This window comes from Rhinopithecus roxellana, chromosome 12 (assembly GCF_007565055.1).
Source record: "Rhinopithecus roxellana isolate Shanxi Qingling chromosome 12, ASM756505v1, whole genome shotgun sequence".
NCBI lineage: Eukaryota > Metazoa > Chordata > Mammalia > Primates > Cercopithecidae > Rhinopithecus > Rhinopithecus roxellana.
Window position 1 is genome coordinate 118,978,246 of NC_044560.1, and position 21,472 is coordinate 118,999,717.

The 21,472-nt window shown below is 41.8% G+C and overlaps 1 protein-coding gene across 1 annotated transcript; it reads left to right on the forward strand.

Annotated features, from left to right (window-relative positions):
* Positions 1-12,744: 12,744 nt before the first annotated feature.
* RFPL4A (ret finger protein like 4A) lies at positions 12,745-17,159 on the forward strand. The gene is made up of 3 exons (XM_010387078.2): positions 12,745-12,796; positions 15,561-15,855; positions 16,340-17,159. The coding sequence occupies exons 2-3, from the start codon at positions 15,570-15,572 to the stop codon at positions 16,918-16,920; spliced, it is 867 nt and encodes a 288-aa protein (XP_010385380.1). The 5' UTR covers positions 12,745-12,796; positions 15,561-15,569; the 3' UTR covers positions 16,921-17,159.
* Positions 17,160-21,472: the final 4,313 nt, after the last annotated feature.

Consider the following 21,472-nt stretch of genomic DNA (forward strand, 5'->3'; position numbering starts at 1 on the left):
TGTTGGATCTATGGGAAGATGTGGCTCAGTTCTACCTAATGAGACTGAGCTAAGAGACTCAAAGAATCTTTCCTCTCCAGGATCTTGGCCTTTCTTTAACCCAGCTACTCACCATCAAAATTCTGACCTGACCTCTTTACCCTGACTGATTAAACCATCCTTAGATGGGCCAGCGTGCATCCATTAGAGGCTGTGTCTTGATCTCCCTTTTTTCAGTTTTCCTGACAGCTGCCACAGGATCTGGCATAGAAGGTTAGAAGTGGTTAAGCACTTGAGCTGGAACAGCATCCTCTATTCTAGACCGTTGGTGTGGCTGTGGGCAAGTATTTATTAACTTCACTTTTTTTTCCTCCTCTGTGAAATGAAGAGGATGATGATCATGATGATATTGATGATGATGGTGATGATGACGATGATGATGATGATGATGACGGTGATGGTGAAGATGAAGATTATTATGATGGTGATGATGGTGCTGATGATGATGATGACAGTGATGGTGAAGATGAAGATTATGATGATGATGATGATGGTGATGGTGAAGATGAAGATTATTATGATGGTGATGATGGTGATGGTGAAGATGAAGATGATGATGATGATGATGATGGTGATGGTGAAGATGAAGATTATGATGATGGTGATGATGATAGTGATGACAGTGATGATGATGGTGATGGTGAAGATGAAGATTATGATGGTGGTGATGATGGGGGCAGGAAGGGGGCCTGGGCTGTCACTCAGTTTCTCATTTGTGAATTGCTTGTTCTTGTCCTTAAAGATTTACTTGATTTTATACATTTTTGTGTGTATATTTATGCAAAATACGATTTTCCAGTTAATACAAAATCATAAATCTTTCCAAAATCTGAGCTTTTCTATTTATTGTTTATGGTATTGTAAGGGTAGAGTTGTTTTAAAATGTATTAAGGTCTATTTTTATTAATCTTATCATTTGTGGGTGATATAAATACTTCCTATCCTGAAAGTCAACTGTTTCCCTATATTTTCTTTTCTTTTTTTTTTTTTTTTTTGAGACAGAGTCTCGCTTTGTCGCCCAGGCTGGAGTGCAGTGGCTGGATCTCAGCTCACTGCAAGCTCTGCCTCCCGGGTTCACGCCATTCTCCTGCCTCAGCCTCCCGAGTAGCTGGGACTACAGGCGCCCACCACCTCGCCCAGCTAGTTTGTTTGTATTTTTTAGTAGAGACGGGGTTTCACCGTGTTCACCAGGATGGTCTCGATCTCCTGACCTCGTGATCCACCTGTCTCGGCCTCCCAAAGTGCTGGGATTACAGGCTTGAGCCACCGTGCCCGGCCCCTATATTTTCTTTCACACATTAATATCTCTTTTTACATTTTCAATTTGCTTATACATAGCAAATCTTCATAGTGTGATGTAGTGGTTCAATTTTATCTATTGATACCAATTACTTCAACATATATATTGCGCAGCCTATCTTCCCATACCAATTTTCTGGTGCCATCCACTTGATATGAAACACCCACCTGTTGCCTTGGTCTCTTTCTGTAAATTTTGTTGTACTGTATTTGTCTATTTTCTATTACTGCTACAATATCATATGACTTTACAAATACTGAATATTGGCTGGGTGCAGTAGCTCATGCCTGTAATCCCACAACTATGGGAGGCCGAGGCGGGTGGATCACCTGAGGTCAGGAGTTTAAGACTGGCCTGGCCAACATGGAGAAATCCCGTCTCTACTAAAAATACAAAATTAGCCAGGCATGGTAGCACACGCCTGTAATCCCAGCTACTTGGGAGACTGAGGCACTAGAATTGCTTGAACCCAGGAGGCAGAGGTTCTAGTGAGCCAAGATTGTGCCGCTGCACTCCAGCCTGGGTGTCAGAGTGAGACTCTGTCTCAAAAAAAAAAAAGTCTTTTGCCAGAAAGTTAGAAGTTGCATCTTATCCACATGTAACAAATATGTAGTCAGAGACCCTTTTGATAAAGCCTATTCACAAGTATTCCCTAAAAGCTCACTCAGAAGATAAAATTGTTTCTTCAGATATATTTTTCTAATTGCAGGAATTTGTTTTCAGAAGTTTTTTTTTTCTTTTTTCTTTCTGAGACGGAGTCTCGCTCTGTCGCCCAGGCTGGAGTGCAGTGGCGCGATCTCAGCTCACTGCAAGCTCCGCCTCCTGGGTTCCCGCCATTCTCCTGCCTCAGCCTCCCCAGTAGCTGGGACTACAGGCGCCCATCACCTCGCCTGGCTCGTTTTTTGTATTTTTTTTTAGTAGAGACGGGGTTTCACTGTGTTAGCCAGGATGGTCTCGATCTCCTGACCTCGTGATCCGCCTGTCTCGGCCGCCCAAAGTGCTGGGATGACAGGCGTGAGCCACCGTGCCCGGCCAGAAGTTTTTTAAACAAGCTGAAAACTGTCTTGAAATGACTTGTAAACTAAACAAGAACCTTTTTGAACATTTTATTTGCCAAAAAATAGTAACCAAAATAAATGATATTTTAATTTCTTTTTTATGAAAAGATTTTCCCCTAGCTTTATTGAAATATAATTGACAGGTAAAAATTGTATCTATTCGATGTGTTTGAAGTGATAATTTGATTATACATAGGCATTGTGAAATGATGACCACAGCTACATTAGCACATCATCACAATTACTTAACATTTTGTGCTTGTGTGGGATAAGAACACTTAAATCCACTTTCTTCACAAATTGTAAGTAAACCGTACAGTAGTGTTAAATATGGTCATCTCATTGTACTTCAGGGCTTCAGAATTTATTCATCTTATTATTAAGAGTTTGTACCCATTGATCAGCATCTTTTCATTTCCTCTGCTCCCAGCCCCAGGCAGCCACCTCTCTACTCTCTGCTTCCATGAGTCTGGCTTTTTTGTTTGTTTGTTTGTTTGTTTTTGAGCGGGAGTCTCGCTCTGTTACCCAGGCTGGAGTGCTGTGGCGCCATCTCGACTCACTGCAAGCTCCACCTCCCGGGTTCAGGCCATTCTCCTGCCTCAGCCTCCCAAGCAGCTGGGACTACAGGCGCCCGCCACCTCGCCCGGCTAAATTTTTTTGTGTTTTTAGTAGGGACGGGGTTTCACTGTGTTAGACAGGATGGTCTCGATCTCCTAACCTAGTGACCCACCCGCCTCGGCCTCCCAAAGTGCTGGGATTACAGGCGTGAGCCACCGCGCCCGGCCCAGAATCTTTGTCTTAATAGGGGTGCAATGGACACTCAGGAGTGGGTCACAGACTAGTGCATTTTTCCAAGTGGGCATTTTTCCTCAACGCTGCTTCCCTTTTCCACAAATCACGCTGACACCTCAAGTCCTTCCACACTGAACGTCTCCGTGTCATCTGGAGCCTGGTCTTTCCCGTGAAGTTAAATTCCACAACTGCTACACATGCACCTGGTCTCTTTAGTCTAGAAAATAAGCCACATGAAGCCACTGTTTCTCTCCCCAGAAGCTGCTGGTCATCCCCAGGCAGGGAGATTATCGTTTGCTTCTCCAGACACCTCTAGAGCCCTAATTTCTTGCGTCTGTCATTGGACTACCAGACTCCGAGTCGCGGGTGTTCCCTGTTTTTTCAAGGACTTGCACTAGGAAGAAGCCATCTAAGACATGTACACAGGGATGAAGGAAAAGCAAGAGGCTCCGGATGGCTGACTAGGTCCAGCTGGGCACCTCTCTTCCACGGAGGGGATCCAAAATACGGGGTAGATACTGACACTTTAAATAGATTGTCTGAGCAGGAACATCAGAATTCACCAGAGAGGCCACGGGACACTCTGAGGGTGCAGAAAGGGGGAAGTGGGGCTGCCTGCTCAGACGGGATTGCTGGGAGCTAGGAGTTAGGAGTGGCCTCTGGGCCTGGACCATCCATGGAAGGAATAAGTGAGAGACCCTCGAGACTCCCATTCCCACCATGAACCTTTACAATCCTAGGTGCAAGAGGGCCCTCGACCCCTGCAGGCCTCCAGACTGGCATAGGGAGCTGCCTGGAGGTCACACGGAGGCACTGCTCAAACTCACGTGGGGCCCCATGGGCTTCCCAGAATGGGCAGCTGCAGCAGGGCGCCATTCTGGGCGTCCCTCCCTCAAGGCTCTGGGTCCTGCCCTGAGGCCGCCACTGCCCACTGCAGGCAGGAAAGGCGAGAGGAGGCTTCGTGCTCTCCTGTGCCCCAAGGACAGGTTCCCCCGCTACTGCTGTGGGCTGCTGCAGAACCAAGAAGCAATCAGACCATGCACCCCATGCCTGCCAGCCTCTCCTACAGCGGTTTGCCTGGCTGTTCCTATGGAGAGGGGCCTGCTCTTCCCAGTGGCAGGTCCACAGCTCAGCCAGCACTGCCCATCCTGGGACCAGCCTAGCCCCATCATATCCAGCGCGCATCTAGGGGACCTGAGGACAAGTCCCCTGGCCTAATCCCATCCCCCTAGGGCTCCAGCTCGCCGTCCAGGAGCATGGGGATGAGATTTAGGATCTGACTGGAGAGGAGGAGAGAGTGCAGTGTGGAGGTGGAAGCCCCTCCTGTCCTAGAATCTGACCTGGAAGATTGTGGCCTGGGAGCCCCAGTTTCTGCCGCAGACAGGGCGTCTGAGAGCCTGGGGCAGCTTCAGGAACTGAATGCAGATGCTGGGGCTGGGTTGGCTGTGTGCTGCCAGTCCAGACCCCTGAGGGATGCACACCAAGTCAGGGCCAGGGGGAGCTGGGCGGGTCCCACCAACACCAGCTGTGCTATGGGTTCCAGCTGCCCCTCTCCCCTCTGGGGCTCCTTGGGGGCAGTGAAGAGGCCCCTTCCTTTCCTGGAAAATTGTCCCAGGGGCCTGGGACCTGTCCCCCAACCCCTGCTGGGGTAGTGCTTGCCACCTGGCTGGCAGAGCATGAAACAGGGGACTCTGAGAGTTCCATGCTCTGCCCTTTGCCTGGGACATCCGGGGGCTTCTCCTGATTTACAAAGGCCAAACGTGAATCCCACCAGCACCGAGCTGCCTCCCGCCAGCGCCTCCTGCTCACTGGGAGGTCAACCCGCATGGCCCCTTTCTGCAGGGACAGGTGCAATTGCAGGGCGCTGGGTCAGCTCCTATGCACAAGCCCCTCCTGCTGGCTGGGAGGTCAACCCTCATGGCCCCTTTCTACAGGTACTGATGCAATTGCAGGGCGCTGGGTCAGCTCCTACTCACAAGCTCCACCTGCTGGCTGGGAGGTTGAATTGCACAAATCTGCGCAACACCCTCTGACAGTTTACAGCGCTGGGACTTGAGAAGCTTCTAGAGAGCTCCACCTTCTCAGTCCTGCAGGAGGCAGTGAGCCTGCTCAATGCCCGTTACAACGCACGAATAATCAGCATTTGGGAAAACCGCCACACCCAGCCTGTCTACAACCACGGAATTCATACAGAGCCTGTGCCTGAAAGCACTCAGAAGTGAAGCCTAAGGACCCCACCCCACATGCAAATTGGGTGCATCGAGGTGAGGGGAAAGCCCTAGGAAAGCAAATTCAAAACTAAGAAGTGATGGCTTCTCCAGATGAGAGGAAACGAGTGTGAGAATCCTGGCAGTGTGGGAAAATAGTGTTATGACCCGATTGCTAACCTGACGTCAAGTGGAACCAGAATTAATTACACGAGGCTAAACTAATAGATAACTGGATATTCTTACACTATTTTATTCTAAATCGCGCCTAATGATTTTTATGTTTTGTCTTCAGAGGCAAGAACATTCTATTTTGAGCTAGTTATAGCTTAGAACAAACTTGGTAAAGTATATATTTGTGGGCACAATGGAAACATTTATCTTTCTGTTTGATTTCTCTAGTACTTGGAAACCGTTTGTGAGTATTCTTATTTTATGGGAAAATAGTTATAGGCATAAGTTTAATAAGACGGTTTTTTTTTTTTTTTTTTTTTTTTTTTTGACGGAGTCGAGCTCTGTCACCCAGGCTGGAGTGAGTGGCGCCATCTTGGCTCACTGCAAGCTCCGCCTCCCGGGTTCCCGCCATTCTCCTGCCTCAGCCTCCCGAGGAGCTGGGACTACAGGCGCCGCCACCACGCCCGGCTAATTTTTTGTATTTTTAGTAGAGATGGGGTTTCACCGTGTTCGCCGGGATGGTCTCGATCTCCGGGCCTCGTGATCCACCCGCCTCGGCCTCCTGAAGGACTGGTTTTTAACAGGACACAATTAGATACACAGGTTATTTTACCAATGCTTTTAGTGGAATGGCATATTTTCAATTATGATCAGGCTGCTTTGAGGAATGGAGGTTAACTTTACAGCAATGATAAAATGTCTCTTGGAAAGACTGGGCTGATGCCTTGTGTACACAATTTTCCTTGCAAGGTTTATGACTTTGCAGTAAGTGAAGAATGTTACTTTCAGACAGGCACAGGAAAAACAAGATATTTTGGGACCTCAAGAAGAGAGAAAGTCACCCACTTCGTATAGGTATTACAGGCAGAGTCTGGTGGCAAATCTTTGGGTTGGCTTCCTAGCCTTGAGGCATTTGAAATGGTAATCTGGATTCCTTATGAAAAAGTTCCAGAAAAGCCAACTTGGAAAGAGACTATGTGGTGATTTACTACTCTTATTGCACGTTGTACAAATAAGCAGGACAAGTGTAATACTAAAACATATTTTGCAAATAAATTTGTTCTGTGAAGATTTATAGTAAATCTTAAAAATGAAGTGTAGTAAAAATGAAGAAATGGAAAAAGAAAAATTATTTTTCAGAAGAAATCTATAGTACATCTGTTGCCAGACTGTCCATTATTTCTACATTGTTTTTATGTTGTTTTTCTACAATTTGAACTAAATCCTGAATTGTTTTCTTGCTACAACGAATCCCTAAAAAATGAACGAGTTTTAATTTTCCTCATGATGTTTTCAGTGGACTCCTCAATGGAATAGATTTTTTTCCCATCATGGCATATGAAATTTTAAAATTATAATTCTTATGCGAATTATATTTCTACTCTGTATCTCTCTTTGTTTTACTTCTTCTGAAAAAAACTAAGTTCACAGTACTCTGAAGACTAGAGATAATTCAACCATTCACAGCATCTATGGCACAATAACTTTGACAGGACTACTCAAAAGAGCCTTCCCAGTGATGAGGGACACCATGAGAATCAGATTTTGATCATCAATGCTTTCAAGAAGAAGTATTTCTGATCAAAAGGGGAAAATGAGAAATAAACTTTTATTTTAGGAATGTGAGTCCTAATTATCCGACCCAGAGAGACATTAAAATGAAATCACAATCCCACCCTACCCCTCAGCCCCCACTTGTGTATTCATCTCTTGAAACTGCTTGCTATTGCCACAGTAGCTATAGTTAAACTAACAATGCTGCACTGGACACTATAATTCATACCCTATAGCTTAACGATGTATCAGCAATCACTAATCAATGTTATTTCTGTCAGATAATGAGATTTTCTGACAACCAACTTTGTAACAGTCCACTGCCTGTTTCCACTACTTGCCTTTAAAACCTGCTTGTAACAGTCTGGGCGTGGTGGCTAACTCCTGTAATCCCAGCACTTTGGGAGGCCGAGGCGGGCGGATCACGAGGTCAGGAGATTGAGACCATCCTGGCTAACATGGTGAAACCCCGTCTCTACCGAAAAAAAAAAAATTAGCCAGGCGTGGTGGCAGGCGCCTGTAGTCCCAGCTACTCAGGAGGCTGAATCAGGAGAATGGCTTGAACTCTAGAGGCAGAGCTTGCAGTGAGCTGAGATCGCGCCACTGCACTCCAGCCTGGGCGACAGAGCGAGACTCCGTCAAAAAACAAAAAACAAAGACGAAAACTCCCTTCTTGTAACGAAGGCTGAAGAGAGCTCAAATCCAAGATCACAGGGTCCTGGGTCTTTCAGGCAGCTGTCCTCACTTTGGAAAAGTTAACTCTTTAAATTAGATTTTGTTTTTCAGCCTCCTCGTTTTAGGCTGACAGAACAAATATAAACAAATTAGATTGCATCAAATGAAAATGCTTCTACAGAGGAAACAATCCACAAAGCGAAGAGATAACACAAACAGAGAAAATATTTACCAACCATACATCTTACAAGGGATTCATATCCAGAATGTAAGAGAAATACACCTCAAAATTGAGAACACAAACAACCAGATAAGAAATGGACATACGACCTGAATAGATATTTATCGACAGAAGACATACAGCCAACAGATACCTTTAAAAATGCTCAAAATCACTAATCATTAGAAAAATGCAAGTTAAAACCATATTGAGAGATCACGTCTGTCAGAATGGCTATTAACATAAGGACCAAAAAAAAAGTGTTGGACAGGATGTAGGCGAAAGGGAACAGCTGTACACTGTCGGTGGTGATGTAAAATAGTGTAGCCAGTGTGAAAAACAGTACAGAGGTTCCTGAAATAATTAAAAATTGAATTGCCATATGATCCAGCAACCCCACTACTGGATACATATCCAATACAAAGAAAATACCTGTGTGGAAGAGATATTTGCACTTTCATGTTTATTGCAGCAGTATTTAAAATAGTCAACATATGGAAAAAAAATCTATGTGTTATCAATGCATAAATGAATAAAGAAAATGTGATATATGTACACAATGGAATACTGTTCACCTATAGAAAAGAAGAAAATTCTGTCATTTGCAACAATATGGATGAACTGGAAGAACTTAATGCTGAGGGAAATAGCCAGACACAGAAAGACAGCTACTGCATGGTCTCACTTATATGCGAGACCTAAAGAAAGCTGATCTCATAGAACTAGAAAGTGAAATGGGGTCATTGGGGGTTGATGTGGAGACATGGGTTGGGAAGATATTGATCAAAGGATACAAAATTTTACTTAGAATAAGTAAAAGAGGGCCGGGCGTGGTGGCTCAAGCCTGTAATCCCAGCACTTTGGGAGGCCGAGACGGGCAGATCACGAGGTCAGGAGATCGAGACCGTCCTGGCTAACACGGTGAAACCCCGTCTCTACTAAAAATACAAAAACTAGCCGGGTGAGGTGGTGGGCGCCTGTAGTCCCAGCTACTCGGGAGGCTGAGGCAGGAGAATGGCGTAAACCCGGGAGGCGGAGCTTGCAGTGAGCTGAGATCTGGCCACTGCACTCCAGTCTGGGCGACAGAGCGAGACTCCGCCTCAAAAAAAAAAAAAAAAAAAAGAATAAGTAAAAGAGTACAAAAGATGAGTACAACATGGCGACTATAGTTAATAACAAAATAATGCATTCTTGAAAAATGGCAAGGGAGTCGTTTTTATTGTCACAAATATAATAACTTTTTGGGAAAATGCATATATTATTTGCCTAGATTTAGCCATTCCACTGTGTATATATTTCAAAATATTATGATGTATAAAATAATTATATATAATTAACAACTTAAATAAAATTAAATAGTAATCAAATTTTACACATTACATTGGTGAAGATTGTTTTACTCTAATTAGATTTTTTTTTTTTTTTCAAGATGGAGTCTTACTCACTCTGTCGTCCAGGCTGGAGTCCAGTGGCACAATCTCGGCTCACTGCCAGCTCCACCTCCTGGATTCAAGCGATTCTCCTGCCTTAGCCTCCTGAGTAGCTGGAATTCCAAGTGTGTGCCACCATGCCGGGCTAATTATTGTATGTTTAGTAGAGACGGGGTTTCTCCATGTTGGCCAGGTTGGTGTCAAACTCCTGACCTCAAGTGATTCGCCCGCCTTAGTCTCCCAAAATGCTGGGATTACAGGCAAGATCTACCGTGCCTAGCCTTGAATTAGATTTTAATAACATTTGTAAAAACAAAAACAAAAAAAAGTTGCAAAACTTTTGTTGAACCTCTCTAGTGAATTTTTCATTTCAGTTATTTTACTTTATGGCCCTCAATTTCTAATTAGTTCATTTAAAAATTTTCTATTGGTTGTTGATATTTTCTATTTTGTGAGGTGTTGTTCTTCTAATTTACTTCAGTTCTTTGCCCGTTGTTTTCTTTAGTTCTTCTGGGTCTACTTAGACAAGTAATTTAGTCTGTGGAAAGTAAGCCCAATGGCTTGACTTCTCGTAGACATTTATTTCATCTTGATACATTCTGTTTTCTTTGTGTGCCTCATAATTTTTTGTTGACAATTGGAAATTTTGTGTGGCAAATGCAGGAGATCAGATTCTCAAATTTCACAGGTTTTTTTTGTTATACTTGTGGACTGTAGTTTTCTGTTTTTGTTTTGTTTTGTTTGGACTTAATGAAACTATTTTGCAAAAATTCTGTTTTTTCTTCTCTGTGGTCCCAGCTTATCCCGGCTGACGCTTCTCCTCACAGAACTTGGTGAGAAGACGACCCAGGTGAGTGCTTCCTTATATTCTGGGCAATACACAGAACCTAAGGAATTGTGAACAAAAGAATTCAGAGCCACGATTGAGGAATAACATGTCCTGCCTGGTTCTGAGCCACCTCATCCATGCCCCGGTTGGACTGACAGTGGGGCCACGTGCTGGGCAGTGGCTCAGGGTCAGACCACAGTGTCCAGGTTCACCACAAATCCCTTTGCTGTACCAACACTGACAATGAGAGAAAGGAAGACAGTTTCCTTTAGAAACTGAGCCAAGCCCTGGGTTGTCAGAAACTCTGAGCTTCTCTTCATTGTTAAAGAAGAAAATGTGGCACATATACACCATGGAATACTATGCAGCCATAAAAAAGGATGAGTTCATGTTTTTTGCAGGGACATGGATGAAGCTGGAAACCATCATTCTCAGCAAACGATCACAAGATCGGAAAACCAAACACCGCATATTCTCACTCATAAGTGGGAGCTGAACAATGAGAACACATGGACGCAGGGAGGGGAACATCACACACCGGGAGCTTTCGGGGTGGGGTGGCAGGGCGGTTAGGGGAGGGATAGCATTAGGGAGAAATACCTAATGTAGGTGATGGGTTGATGGGTGCAGCAAAACACCAGGGTGCGTGTATACCTATGTAACAAACCTGCACGTTCTGCACATGTAACCCAGAATTTAAAGTATAATTAAAAAAAGAAAAAAAGAAAAAAGAAAAAAGAAGTCTGCTTGTGGCAGAGAACAGGGCCTGGGGATCAGAACTCACCGATGCCAACCATTTACGTCAGGGTCTGTGACACGCCTGCAGGGACAGGGCATGGAGAATACAGCCCTCGCTGACTGGGATGTTGAAGGGCAGGTTTATTCAAACACGGAAGACCCTTAAAGTTCTGAACTGTACATGAGAGTAGGTAAGGAAAACGTTACCACTGTCTTCATAGAAGCCAGCGGAGCTACTTTCTGTGAAAAGATGCAATTGGAAAAGATGCGGAAAGTATCCAACACCCAAACCAACTCCACGAGTGTGCTGGCAATCCTAATACGCTATTCTCTAATTCTGAATGGAAGAATTCCTCTCCCAAGACATGAGCATGAATGCAATTCCAGGCTGAAAGATATTTTGGGAGAACATTCTAGAGGCAAATCAACCCACTGGGCTTGGTGGTTTCCACAGCTGAGGCCACCTGGTATTCCCAAAGAGAATACAAATTTTGTTGATGATTTACTCAAAGCAGATAAAATTTTTAAAATGTTAGGGATCAGTGCTCCATGAGCATGGGTCAGTAAAATTATGTGTTGGAGAATAACTACTTCCATAAATGTGAGTGTATTTTAAAAGGATTTATATAAGAAAATAAACAAATTAGAATTATGCAAGAAGAGATAAGAATTTTCTCTCTGCATGTGTATGTGTAGATATGGTATGTGTATATACATGGACATACATGTGGCAGATTATATTATAGATCCCAATCAATGAAGAAATGCAACGTGCAAGGATTTGAAATAATATATGGATCACAACTTAGAGTTTTGCGTTTCTCAATTTGCTTTCATGACACAAAAGGAATTGAGAACTGCCTTGGCTTTGAATGTGAAAGAAGAGAATCTAGCACCACAGAATGATTACTATGGAGATGATTAAATTAAAGACCATTAATTTAATCCCATTAATGTAATCAAATCCTTTTCCACCCTACCTCCAGTCTCCCAATTTTACATTCGTATCCATGAACTCTGATCACCTATAATATATTTAATACATGAGGAACCCATTTTTGAAGATTTAAAAAAAAGAAATAAATCTCATTTTATCTATGTTGTAATGTAAGGGAAATAGTAAGATTATAACAATATCTTTTACCTTTAATTTTAGATGGTATAACTAAAAAAGAAAAACAGGACTTTCACTGGGTGATTGTCTGGAAACAGTTTTGGGATTTCTTTTCTAAGCTTGTTAATTAGAATCTTTACATTATAGAGAAAATGTTTTTGAGAATTGAGTGTGGTCTGTGGAGTGTCCTGTTAGGAACAACTTCTGAGTAGGTTTAACTCATCTCTTTTATTGAAATGTGAAAACGTGTTACATTTACAATAAAAAACTATTTGAAACTAGCACCATTCATTTTAGAGGAATTTTAAATGTTACCCCAATATTTAAAATGTTAATTTTAATTAATTTCCAAATTTATCAATAGCCATAATATTCAAGATCTTATCTAAAAATTATTATATGGCAATGTTTTGTCCTTGTTAATTAAAAAATAACACTCTGAAAACACAATCGTCTTCCTTTATGGTAAAAACCTATCCAATAGTAACAATCATAATGATGCCAGAATTAAATCAAAATCTGATTGCATTAAAAAGGAGGGAAGGGTGTGGCTAAGGTGGTAGAGATGCCTTCTCCTATAAAAGCTGCTGGCAGCCAGCTGTCACTCCAGATCTGAGTTGTCCACAGAAGCAGCTAGAGGCCAGGGGAGAAACTCCGGAAGGAGAGGTGAGTTCAAGCTTATGGAATTCATTTTTACAAAGGGTGTATGACAGTCTACGGGGAATGCAATAATTTCTTGATTCCACCAGTGTTGTCTGAGGCCAACTCCATGATAGACATACTGTATTTTTGGGGGATAATGGGACCTCTGCCCTGGTAGCCGTTATGTAAGTCTTAGATTTTCTTCTTCTTCTTTTTTTTTTTGAGATGGAGTTTCGCTCTCGTTGCCCAGGCTGGAGTGCAATGGTGTGATCTCGGCTCACCGCAACCTCTGCCTCCCGGGTTCAAGCAATTCTCCTGCCTCAGCCTCCCGAGTAGCTGGGATTACAGGCATGCGCCACCACGCCCGGCTAATTTTGTATTTTTAGTAGAGACAGGGTTTCTCCATGTTGGTCAGGCTGGTCTTGAACTCCTGACCTCAAGTGATCTGCCCTCCTCAACCTTCCAAAGTGCTGGGATTACAGGCGTGAGCCACGGTGCCCGGCCAGGTAAATCTTAGATTTTCAATACCAAGGCTAGAGAAATGACAATCTCCATTTTCTTGAATTTCATCAGAATTTGGTAGACTTTCTGAAATGATGAACAGAGGTTCGGTGGTTGGGTTATTCAATGTCAGGTTTTCCTATGGGTTTGGTATTGTTTTCCTATTCTCCCTTTCCCACAACCCCTGGCAACCATTTTTCTGTTATTTTCTGATTCTATGAGATCAGTCAACTCAGATTCCACATAACTGAGATCATACAGTATTTACATCCCTCAGCCTCACTTATTTCACTTCCCATAATGCCCTCAGCCTTCATCTGCATTGGTGCAAATGCTAGGATTTCCTTCTTTTTTATGGTGGAATAATTCATTGTATATATCACCATTTCCTTATCCATTTTTCTCCCACAGACTCTGGGGTTATTTCCATGGCTATTGTGAATAATGCTGCAGAGAACCTAAGAGTGCAGATATCTCTTTGACATGCTGACCTCATTTCTTTCATGTATAAACACAGAAGTAGGGTTGCTGGAACATAGTTCTATTCTTAATGTTTTCAGAAACCTCCCTACTATTTTCTGTAGTGGTTGTACCAATTTTCTCTCCCACCAACAGTGTACAAGGGTTCCCCTTTCTCCACTTCCTTACCAACACTTACGTTTTGTCTTTTTGATCATAGCCATCCTAGCAAGGGGAGGTAGTATCTCATCACGGTTTTGTTGCTGGAGGGCTCAGGAGGGTCCCTGGATGCCAGAGAGACCCCAGTCCCAGCCAGTTTCCAGGTTCTTGATGCTGTCAGGAGAATGAATTCAGGGATGAGCCAGAATGAAGTGAAAGGCAAGAAGCTTCTATTCCAGAGCAAAAATACATGCTTAGGAGAGAAGAAGTGTGGGTTTGATTCTGAGAGCTGGTGGCATGCAAAGGAGTTTGGATTTTCTTTCTTTCTTTTTTTTTTTTTTATTGTACTTTAAGTTCTAGGGTACATGTGCACAACGTGCAGGTTTGTTACCTTCTAATTAGGAGGTGAACTAATCATTAGGTTTTCTAGGAAAAAAACATATTTTGTAGAATTGGGGAGGCACCCGTTTTTATACTAAATATGGGCATGCATGCTGGGGTCAGCCATGACACTGGGGAGTGTGTGATTTAGTGTGGTAATGACCATGGTAATTAGTGTGGTAATGGTTTCCCTTCTGTGTTTTTAGCACCTTATCAGCCCAGGGCCCTCCTTGTCCTTGCAATTTTAATGACAAGTGGCTAATTTTAACAGCCACTCTTTTGCTCTTATGTGAAATTGTCACTTGGTACGTTCTCGATTCTCTTGTGACCACACAGTATTCCTGGCTCAGTTTGAGTTTGAATTTCTCTGATGGTGAGTGAAGTTGAGCTTGTTCTTCAGTACTTGCTGGTCATTTGTGTGTTTTTCAGAGAAATGTCTATTCAGGTTTTTGCCCATCGAAAATTGGGTTATTTGGGTTTCATTTCTTTTTGCTATTGCCTTGAAAAAATTCCTTATATTTTTTTGGATATTAATGCACTGTCATATATATGGCTGCTTTTTTTTTAGTTCTGTTTTTGCTTTTTCTGTTTTTTTGCTCTGCAGAAGATTCAGTTATACCTGGTACAACTAATTTGTATTTTGTGTCTTGTCCTTTTGGTGTTGCTATCAGGCTTTTTTCACCACATCCAGTTTGCACAGTTGGGGAAGCAGAAGGTCTTCAAATGTACTCCAGCACTGTCCAATAGAATCATAAGATAACCCATATACGTAATTGTAAACTTATTTTCTGGTAGTCACATAAAATATAAAGAAATAAGCCTAATGAATTTTAACTCAAAATATAATCATTTAACATGTGAGCAACTTTAAACGTTCTCAAGCAGATAGTTTACATTCTCTTTTCCCCATTACGTCTTTAAAAATAAGAGTGTATTTTGCTCACAGCACATCTCCATTTGGATATGCCCCATTTCAGGTCTCAATAGCCATTTGTGACTGGTGGCTACCATATCAAACAGCTCAGGTGTAGACCCCTTTACTATTTCAACTCAAAGTCTTTCAGTGAATCATGCCCTTGATTCCAATGAGTATTACAGATATTAGAAGTTCAGGGCCTCGAGTCATTTACATTTGTATTCATGTTGTGTCTTCGTCACCAGCAGTAGTGATTGTAAGTATCGTGCAATGATAACTCTATGCATGTAAAGATGAAAGATCCCAAGCACTATCAGCTGTTCATTCAGCTCATGGAAATTCTAATACCATGCTCGTTTTTTGTTTCTATAGACATTTGCCATGGCTGAACACTTCAAACAAATCATTAGATGTCCTGTCTGTTTAAAAGATCTTGAAGAACCCGTGCAGCTGAAATGCGGATATGTCTGCTGCCTCCAGTGCCTCAATGCACTGCAGAAGGAGCCCGATGGGGAAGGTTTACTGTGCCGCTTCTGCTCTGTGGTCTCTCAGAAGAATGACATCAAACCCAAGTACAAGCTGAGGGCGCTGGTTTCCATCATCAAGGAACTAGAGCCCAAGCTGAAATCTATTCTAACAATGAACCCAAAGATGAGGAAGTTTCAAGGTAAGGAATCTATATGACTTGCCACAACCCATAAAAGGCACTGGGACAACGACTTTCAAACATTTCTTCATTAAACACAGGCATTAGCAGATATTGAGCATCTAAAACTTCTGTGCTTCACAAGCAACAGCAGTTCTCACCTTCGAGTATAGATTTTCATGGAATCTGCAAGTTTGTACAATACTTTGGAGAACAAGCTACTGTCTTTCTTCATGTATCTTATGTGCTAAATGAAAAAAATGCTGAATTTGAAAGGAATTTCTACTATGAATTAGGTGGACTTGTTACAATTATTATATTCATGCAATCTATAGATAAAATTTAACCTCATCAGGCGGCCAAACAAGTTTCCCCAGGAAATTTTGATTTGGGAAAGAAAGTAAAATAAAAGTAAAAGTGAATAATGCATTCAAGTGTTTGCGGTAAAAGGGCAGAGGGAGTCTGTACTGTGTCTTTGCTGAACTGCTGGTTCTTGTTTCCACAGTGGATATGACCTTGGATGTGGACACAGCCAACAACTATCTCATCATTTCTGAAGACCTGAGGTGCTTCCGAAGTGGGGATTTCAGCCAGAATAGGAAGGAGCAACCTGAGAGGTTCGACACTGCACTGTGCATCCTGGGCGCCCCTCGCTTCACTTCCGGCCGCCATTACTGGGAGGTGGACTTGGGCACCAGCAAAGTATGGGATGTGGGCATTTGTAAGGAATCTGTGAACCGACAGGGGAAGATTGTGCTTTCTTCAGAACACGGCTTCTTGACTGTGGGGTGCAGAAAAGGAAGGGTTTTTGCCGCCAGCAGTGTGCCTATGACTCCTCTCTGGGTGGGTCCCCAGTTGCGCAGAGTGGGGATTTTCCTGGATGTAGGTATGAGGTCCATTTCCTTTTACAATGTTAGTGATGGGTGCCATATCTACACATTCAACAAAATTTCTGTTAGCGAGCCATGGCGTCCATTTTTTGCTCATAAAGGTGGAACTCAAGAGGATCAGACCTTCCTGAGTATCTATCCTGTGATCAATCCAGCCAGTGCCAGTGCCTCAATTTATTCTGGGGAAAGTAAATAAACATTTGAACATAATCATTTATAGGAAGTTTCAGTGCACCCGTAGCCACAGCTAAGAACTTTTCTGCCAGATACACATAGATAGGTACAAAGGGATAGAAGGGAACGATTCATCATTCTGTAAACCATGAACAGAAAGCGGTTATATTAATTAGGGGAAAATTACATTTTACTTAAAGTTTGTCATGTTGTTTTCTTTGGGGCTTATGTTTATATTTCTGTTCAATAAATATTTTGAAATTTCAGATTCATTTGTCAGTGTTTTCTATTTTCTGTAAGATCAATGCACTATGTGTTATGAAGTTATGAGCTAAATAATTTGAATGTGACACCACACAGTAACTGCATTTCAAACGATAAGGACCTATGAATACAGCAAAATTATAGTTTAACCCAACAACTAAACACCGACATTCATTTCAAGTGCACCCTGAGTGTTTGCCACAAATATGTGGGGTCTTAGAGAGAACCCATTAGTTTTAAAATTGAAATACAATACACCCTCTTCTATGATGGCAACAGAGTCAAATTAGAAATCAATAACAGGAAGAAATCCATAAATTCTCCACATACATGGAAATTAACCACTTCTAAATAAAATCATCAAATATAAAATTACAATGGAAAGTACAGCTATCCTGAGTTGAATGAAAAGCACACATTTACAAAATTTGTAGATGCGGTTGAAGCTTAGTGAGAAACTCATAGTAGGAAGAAAATACCATAATCAGTCATCTTAATTTCTACTTTAAGTTACTTCACTAAGAGCAATTCAATTGTCGGCATTTTGGTCAAAATTATCTAACAAGTATCTAGGAAGTTCCAGACTTTCTCACATCTGTCTGTCTTCTTCTGAGTCCTCCAAACTGTTGCAACCTCTGCCCGTTACCCAGTTCCAAAGTTGCTTCCACATTTTCAGATAACTTAATAGCAATGCCCCACTCCTGGTACCAATATTCTGTATTAGTTCATTCTCACACTGCTATAAAGAACTACCTGAGACTGGGTAATTTAGGAAGAAAAGAGGTTTCATTAATTCATAGTTCTGCAGGTTGTACAGGAAACATCACTAGGAGGCCTTGGGAAACTTACCAATCATGGAGGAAGGCAAAGGGGAAGCAAACAACTTTTTCATATGGTGACAGGAAAAAGAGAGAAAAAGGAAAGTGCCACACCCCTTTAAATCATCAGATCTTGTGAGAACTCACTCATGATCACGGGAACAGCATGGAAGAAATCCATCCCCATGATGCAATCATCTCCTACCTGGTCCCTCCCCCAACACTGAGGATACAATTCAACATGAGATTTGGGTGGGGACACAGAGCCAAACCATCTCACTTGATATGTTCCCACAGAATACTATTCATTTTCATTCAGTCTTTTATTTCTTACCAAATGGTGGTAAAGTACATATGATTTACCATCTTAACCATTTTTAAGTGTAAAATTCAATGGTATTTATTATATCCATATTGTTTTGCCACCATCACTGCCATTCATCTCCAGAAATCTTTTCATCTTACAAAATTGAAACTGTATACCCATCCTAGCCCATTTTTAAATTGACCTATTTGTTTTCTTGCTTGAGTGCCTTATGTATTCTGGATATTAATACCTTATCAGATGTATGGTTTGCAAATATTTTCTCCTATTGTGTTGACTGTCTCTTTGTTGTGCAGCAGCTTTTAAATGTGGTGCAATTTATGTTTGCTTTTGTTGCCTGTGATTTAGGGGTTATATCAAAAAAAATGTTGGCCCAAGCAAATTTCTTAGATCTTTCCCCCTGTGTTTTGATCTGATAGCTTTACCATTTCAGGTCTTTCATTTAACTCTTTACTCCATTTTGAGTTGATTCTTGCATGCAGTTTGATGTAAAGATACAATTCTATTCTTCTATATGTGGATGAGTTCGTTGAGTACAATTTATTGAAGGGGTTGCACTTTCCCCATTTTGTATTATGGATCCTTTGTCAAAAATCAATTTACCACATGTTCATGGGTTTATATGGGAGCTTTCTATCCTGTTTCATTGGTAGACATGGCTGTTTTTATTCTAGTACCATGTTGTTTTGATTACAATAGTTTTATATTTTGAAATCAAGTAGTGTGATGTCTACAGCTGTGAGGTTTTTTTTGCATATGATTGTTTTAGCTATTTGGGGTCTTTTGTGGCTTCACACAAATTTTAGGACTTTTTTCTCGTTTTCTGTGAAAAAAGACAATTGTGATTGGGATTGTGTTGAATCTGTGGACCCTTTTGAGTGTATAGACATTTTAACAATATTAATTCTAATCCATGAACATGAGATATCTTTTTATTTATTTGTGTTTTTGTCAATTTCTTTCATTGGTATTTTATACTTTTTATTGTACAGGTCTTTCTCCTTCTTCATTGAATTTACTCTTATGTTCTATTTTCTTATTGTTATTTTAATTGGAATTATTCTTATATTTTGAGAGAGAGTCTCTCTCTGTTTTCCTGACTGGAGTGCAGTGTCACGATCTCAGCTCACTGCTAACTCCTGCCTCAGTCCCCCAAGTAGCTGAGATTACAGGCATCAGTCACCATGCCCAGCTAATTTTTGTATTTTTGGTAGAGATACAGTTTCACCATTTTGACCAGGCTGGTCTCGAATTCCTGACCACAAGTGATCTGCCCACTTTAAGCCTCCCAATATGCTGGGATTTTTTATTTCTTCAGGACTCAGTCTTGGTTGTTTGTATGTCTCTGGATATTTTTCCATTTCCTCTAGATTACCCAATTTATTTGCATATAATTGTTCATATTCATGACTTATGATTATTTGTATTTCTGTGATATAACTTGTAAATGGGTGCATCTTAAGGAGGTTATGCTAAGTGAAATAAGCCAGTAAAAGAGACAAAATGACGTTTGATTTCACTGACATGAGGTGTCTGTGAGAGTCAAATGCATAGATAGAAAGTGGGATGGTGGTTGTAAGGATAGGGGAATTGGGAAATAGGGAGTTTTTGTTTAATGGGTGTATGTTTCAGTTTTGCAAGGTGAAAACATTTCTGGAGGTGAATGGTGGTGCTGGTTGCAAAGCAGTAAGGATGTAATTTATGCCATTGAATTGCGTACTCAAAAACGGTTAAGATGGTCACTTATAGGTATTTTGCCACAATTTAAAAAAATAACTGCAAAGACTGCAATTAAGAGTAGTCTGTGGGGCCGGGTGCGGTGGCTCAAGCCTGTAATCCCAGCACTTTGGGAGGCTGAGACGGGCGGATCACGAGGTCAGGAGATTGAGACCATCCTGGCTAACACAGTGAAACCCCGTCTCTACTAAAAAAATACAAAAAACTAGCCGGGCGAGGTGGCGGGCGCCTGTAGTCCCAGCTACTCGGGAGACTGAGGCAGGAGAATGGCGTAAACCCGGGAGGCGGAGCTTGCAGTGAGCCGAGATCCGGCCACTGCACTCCAGCCTGGGCGACAGAGCGAGACTCAAAAAACAAACAAACAAACAAACAAACAAAAAAACACAGTACTCTGTGGGTATTATCAAGTATAACTTACATGTAATTGGAGTCTAGGAAGGAATCAAGAAAGAAAAGGGGGCAGAAAAAGTAAAGAAACGGGGCTGAAAATGTCCCAATTTAAAAAAAAATTAACCAACTGTTTTTAAGAGCTAAAAAATGCTAAATGGAATAAATGCAAAGAAAATGATATGTGGACATTACTTGGCTAAACTATTAAAGGCCAAAATTAAAGAAAGAATCTTGAAAGTAGCAAAAGAAAATTATACATCATGCATCAGGTCAGGTCTCTCAGGCTTAGCTCTACTGACATTTTCAGCTGGAAGTTATGGTTGTTGAGGACTGTCCTGTACAGCTGTTTGACATCTGTTCACATCCTTTAACCCACACACTCTGAGGTGATGGTCCTTATTTCATCCCTAATACTTCAGGTCATTGTGTCTTTTCTCGCTGTTTTCTCTCTGCCCATCATTCTCTTTATCTGTTTACCTCTCTGGCTTTCTCCCTGGCTGCCTCTCTACTTCCCTCTTTTCATTTCATTTTCCTTTAACTTCTCCTCGCTCTTTCAGTATAACTAAAGATTTGAAAGAAAAAAAAAAGTATACGTTTGATTTTATATAATATATGGCCATTTTCTATTATATTGATTGCCACTACAGTCCATATTGTTTCTTTCCATTTACTTTTCAGTTGAATTGCTCTTAAGTAACTTAGAGTGGCAGTTAAGATCACTAATTATGGCATTTTCTTCCTATTTGAGTTTTTTTGTTTGTTTGTTTTGTTTTTTTTTTTTTTGTTTTGAGACGGAGTCTCGCTCTGTCGCCCGGGCTGGAGTGCAGTGGCCAGATCTCAGCTCACTTCAAGCTCCGCCTCCCGGGTTCACGCCATTCTCCTGCCTCAGCCTCCCGAGTAGCTGGGACTACAGGCACCTGCCACCTCGCCCGGCTAGTTTTTTTGTATTTTTTTTTAGTAGAGACGGGGTTTCACTGTGTTAGCCAGGATGGTCTCGATCTCCTGACCTCGTGATCCGCCCGTCTCGGCCTCCCAAAGTG

What these genes read in the sequence shown, in the direction of transcription:
- RFPL4A (XM_010387078.2), top strand. Translation starts at nt 15,570, where the DNA reads ATGGCTGAACACTTCAAACAAATCATTAGATGTCCTGTCTGTTTAAAA. An exon ending in AAAGATGAGGAAGTTTCAAG is followed by an intron (nt 15,856 to 16,339) that starts GTAAGGAATCTA and finishes TTGTTTCCACAG; the next exon opens with TGGATATGACCTTGGATGTG.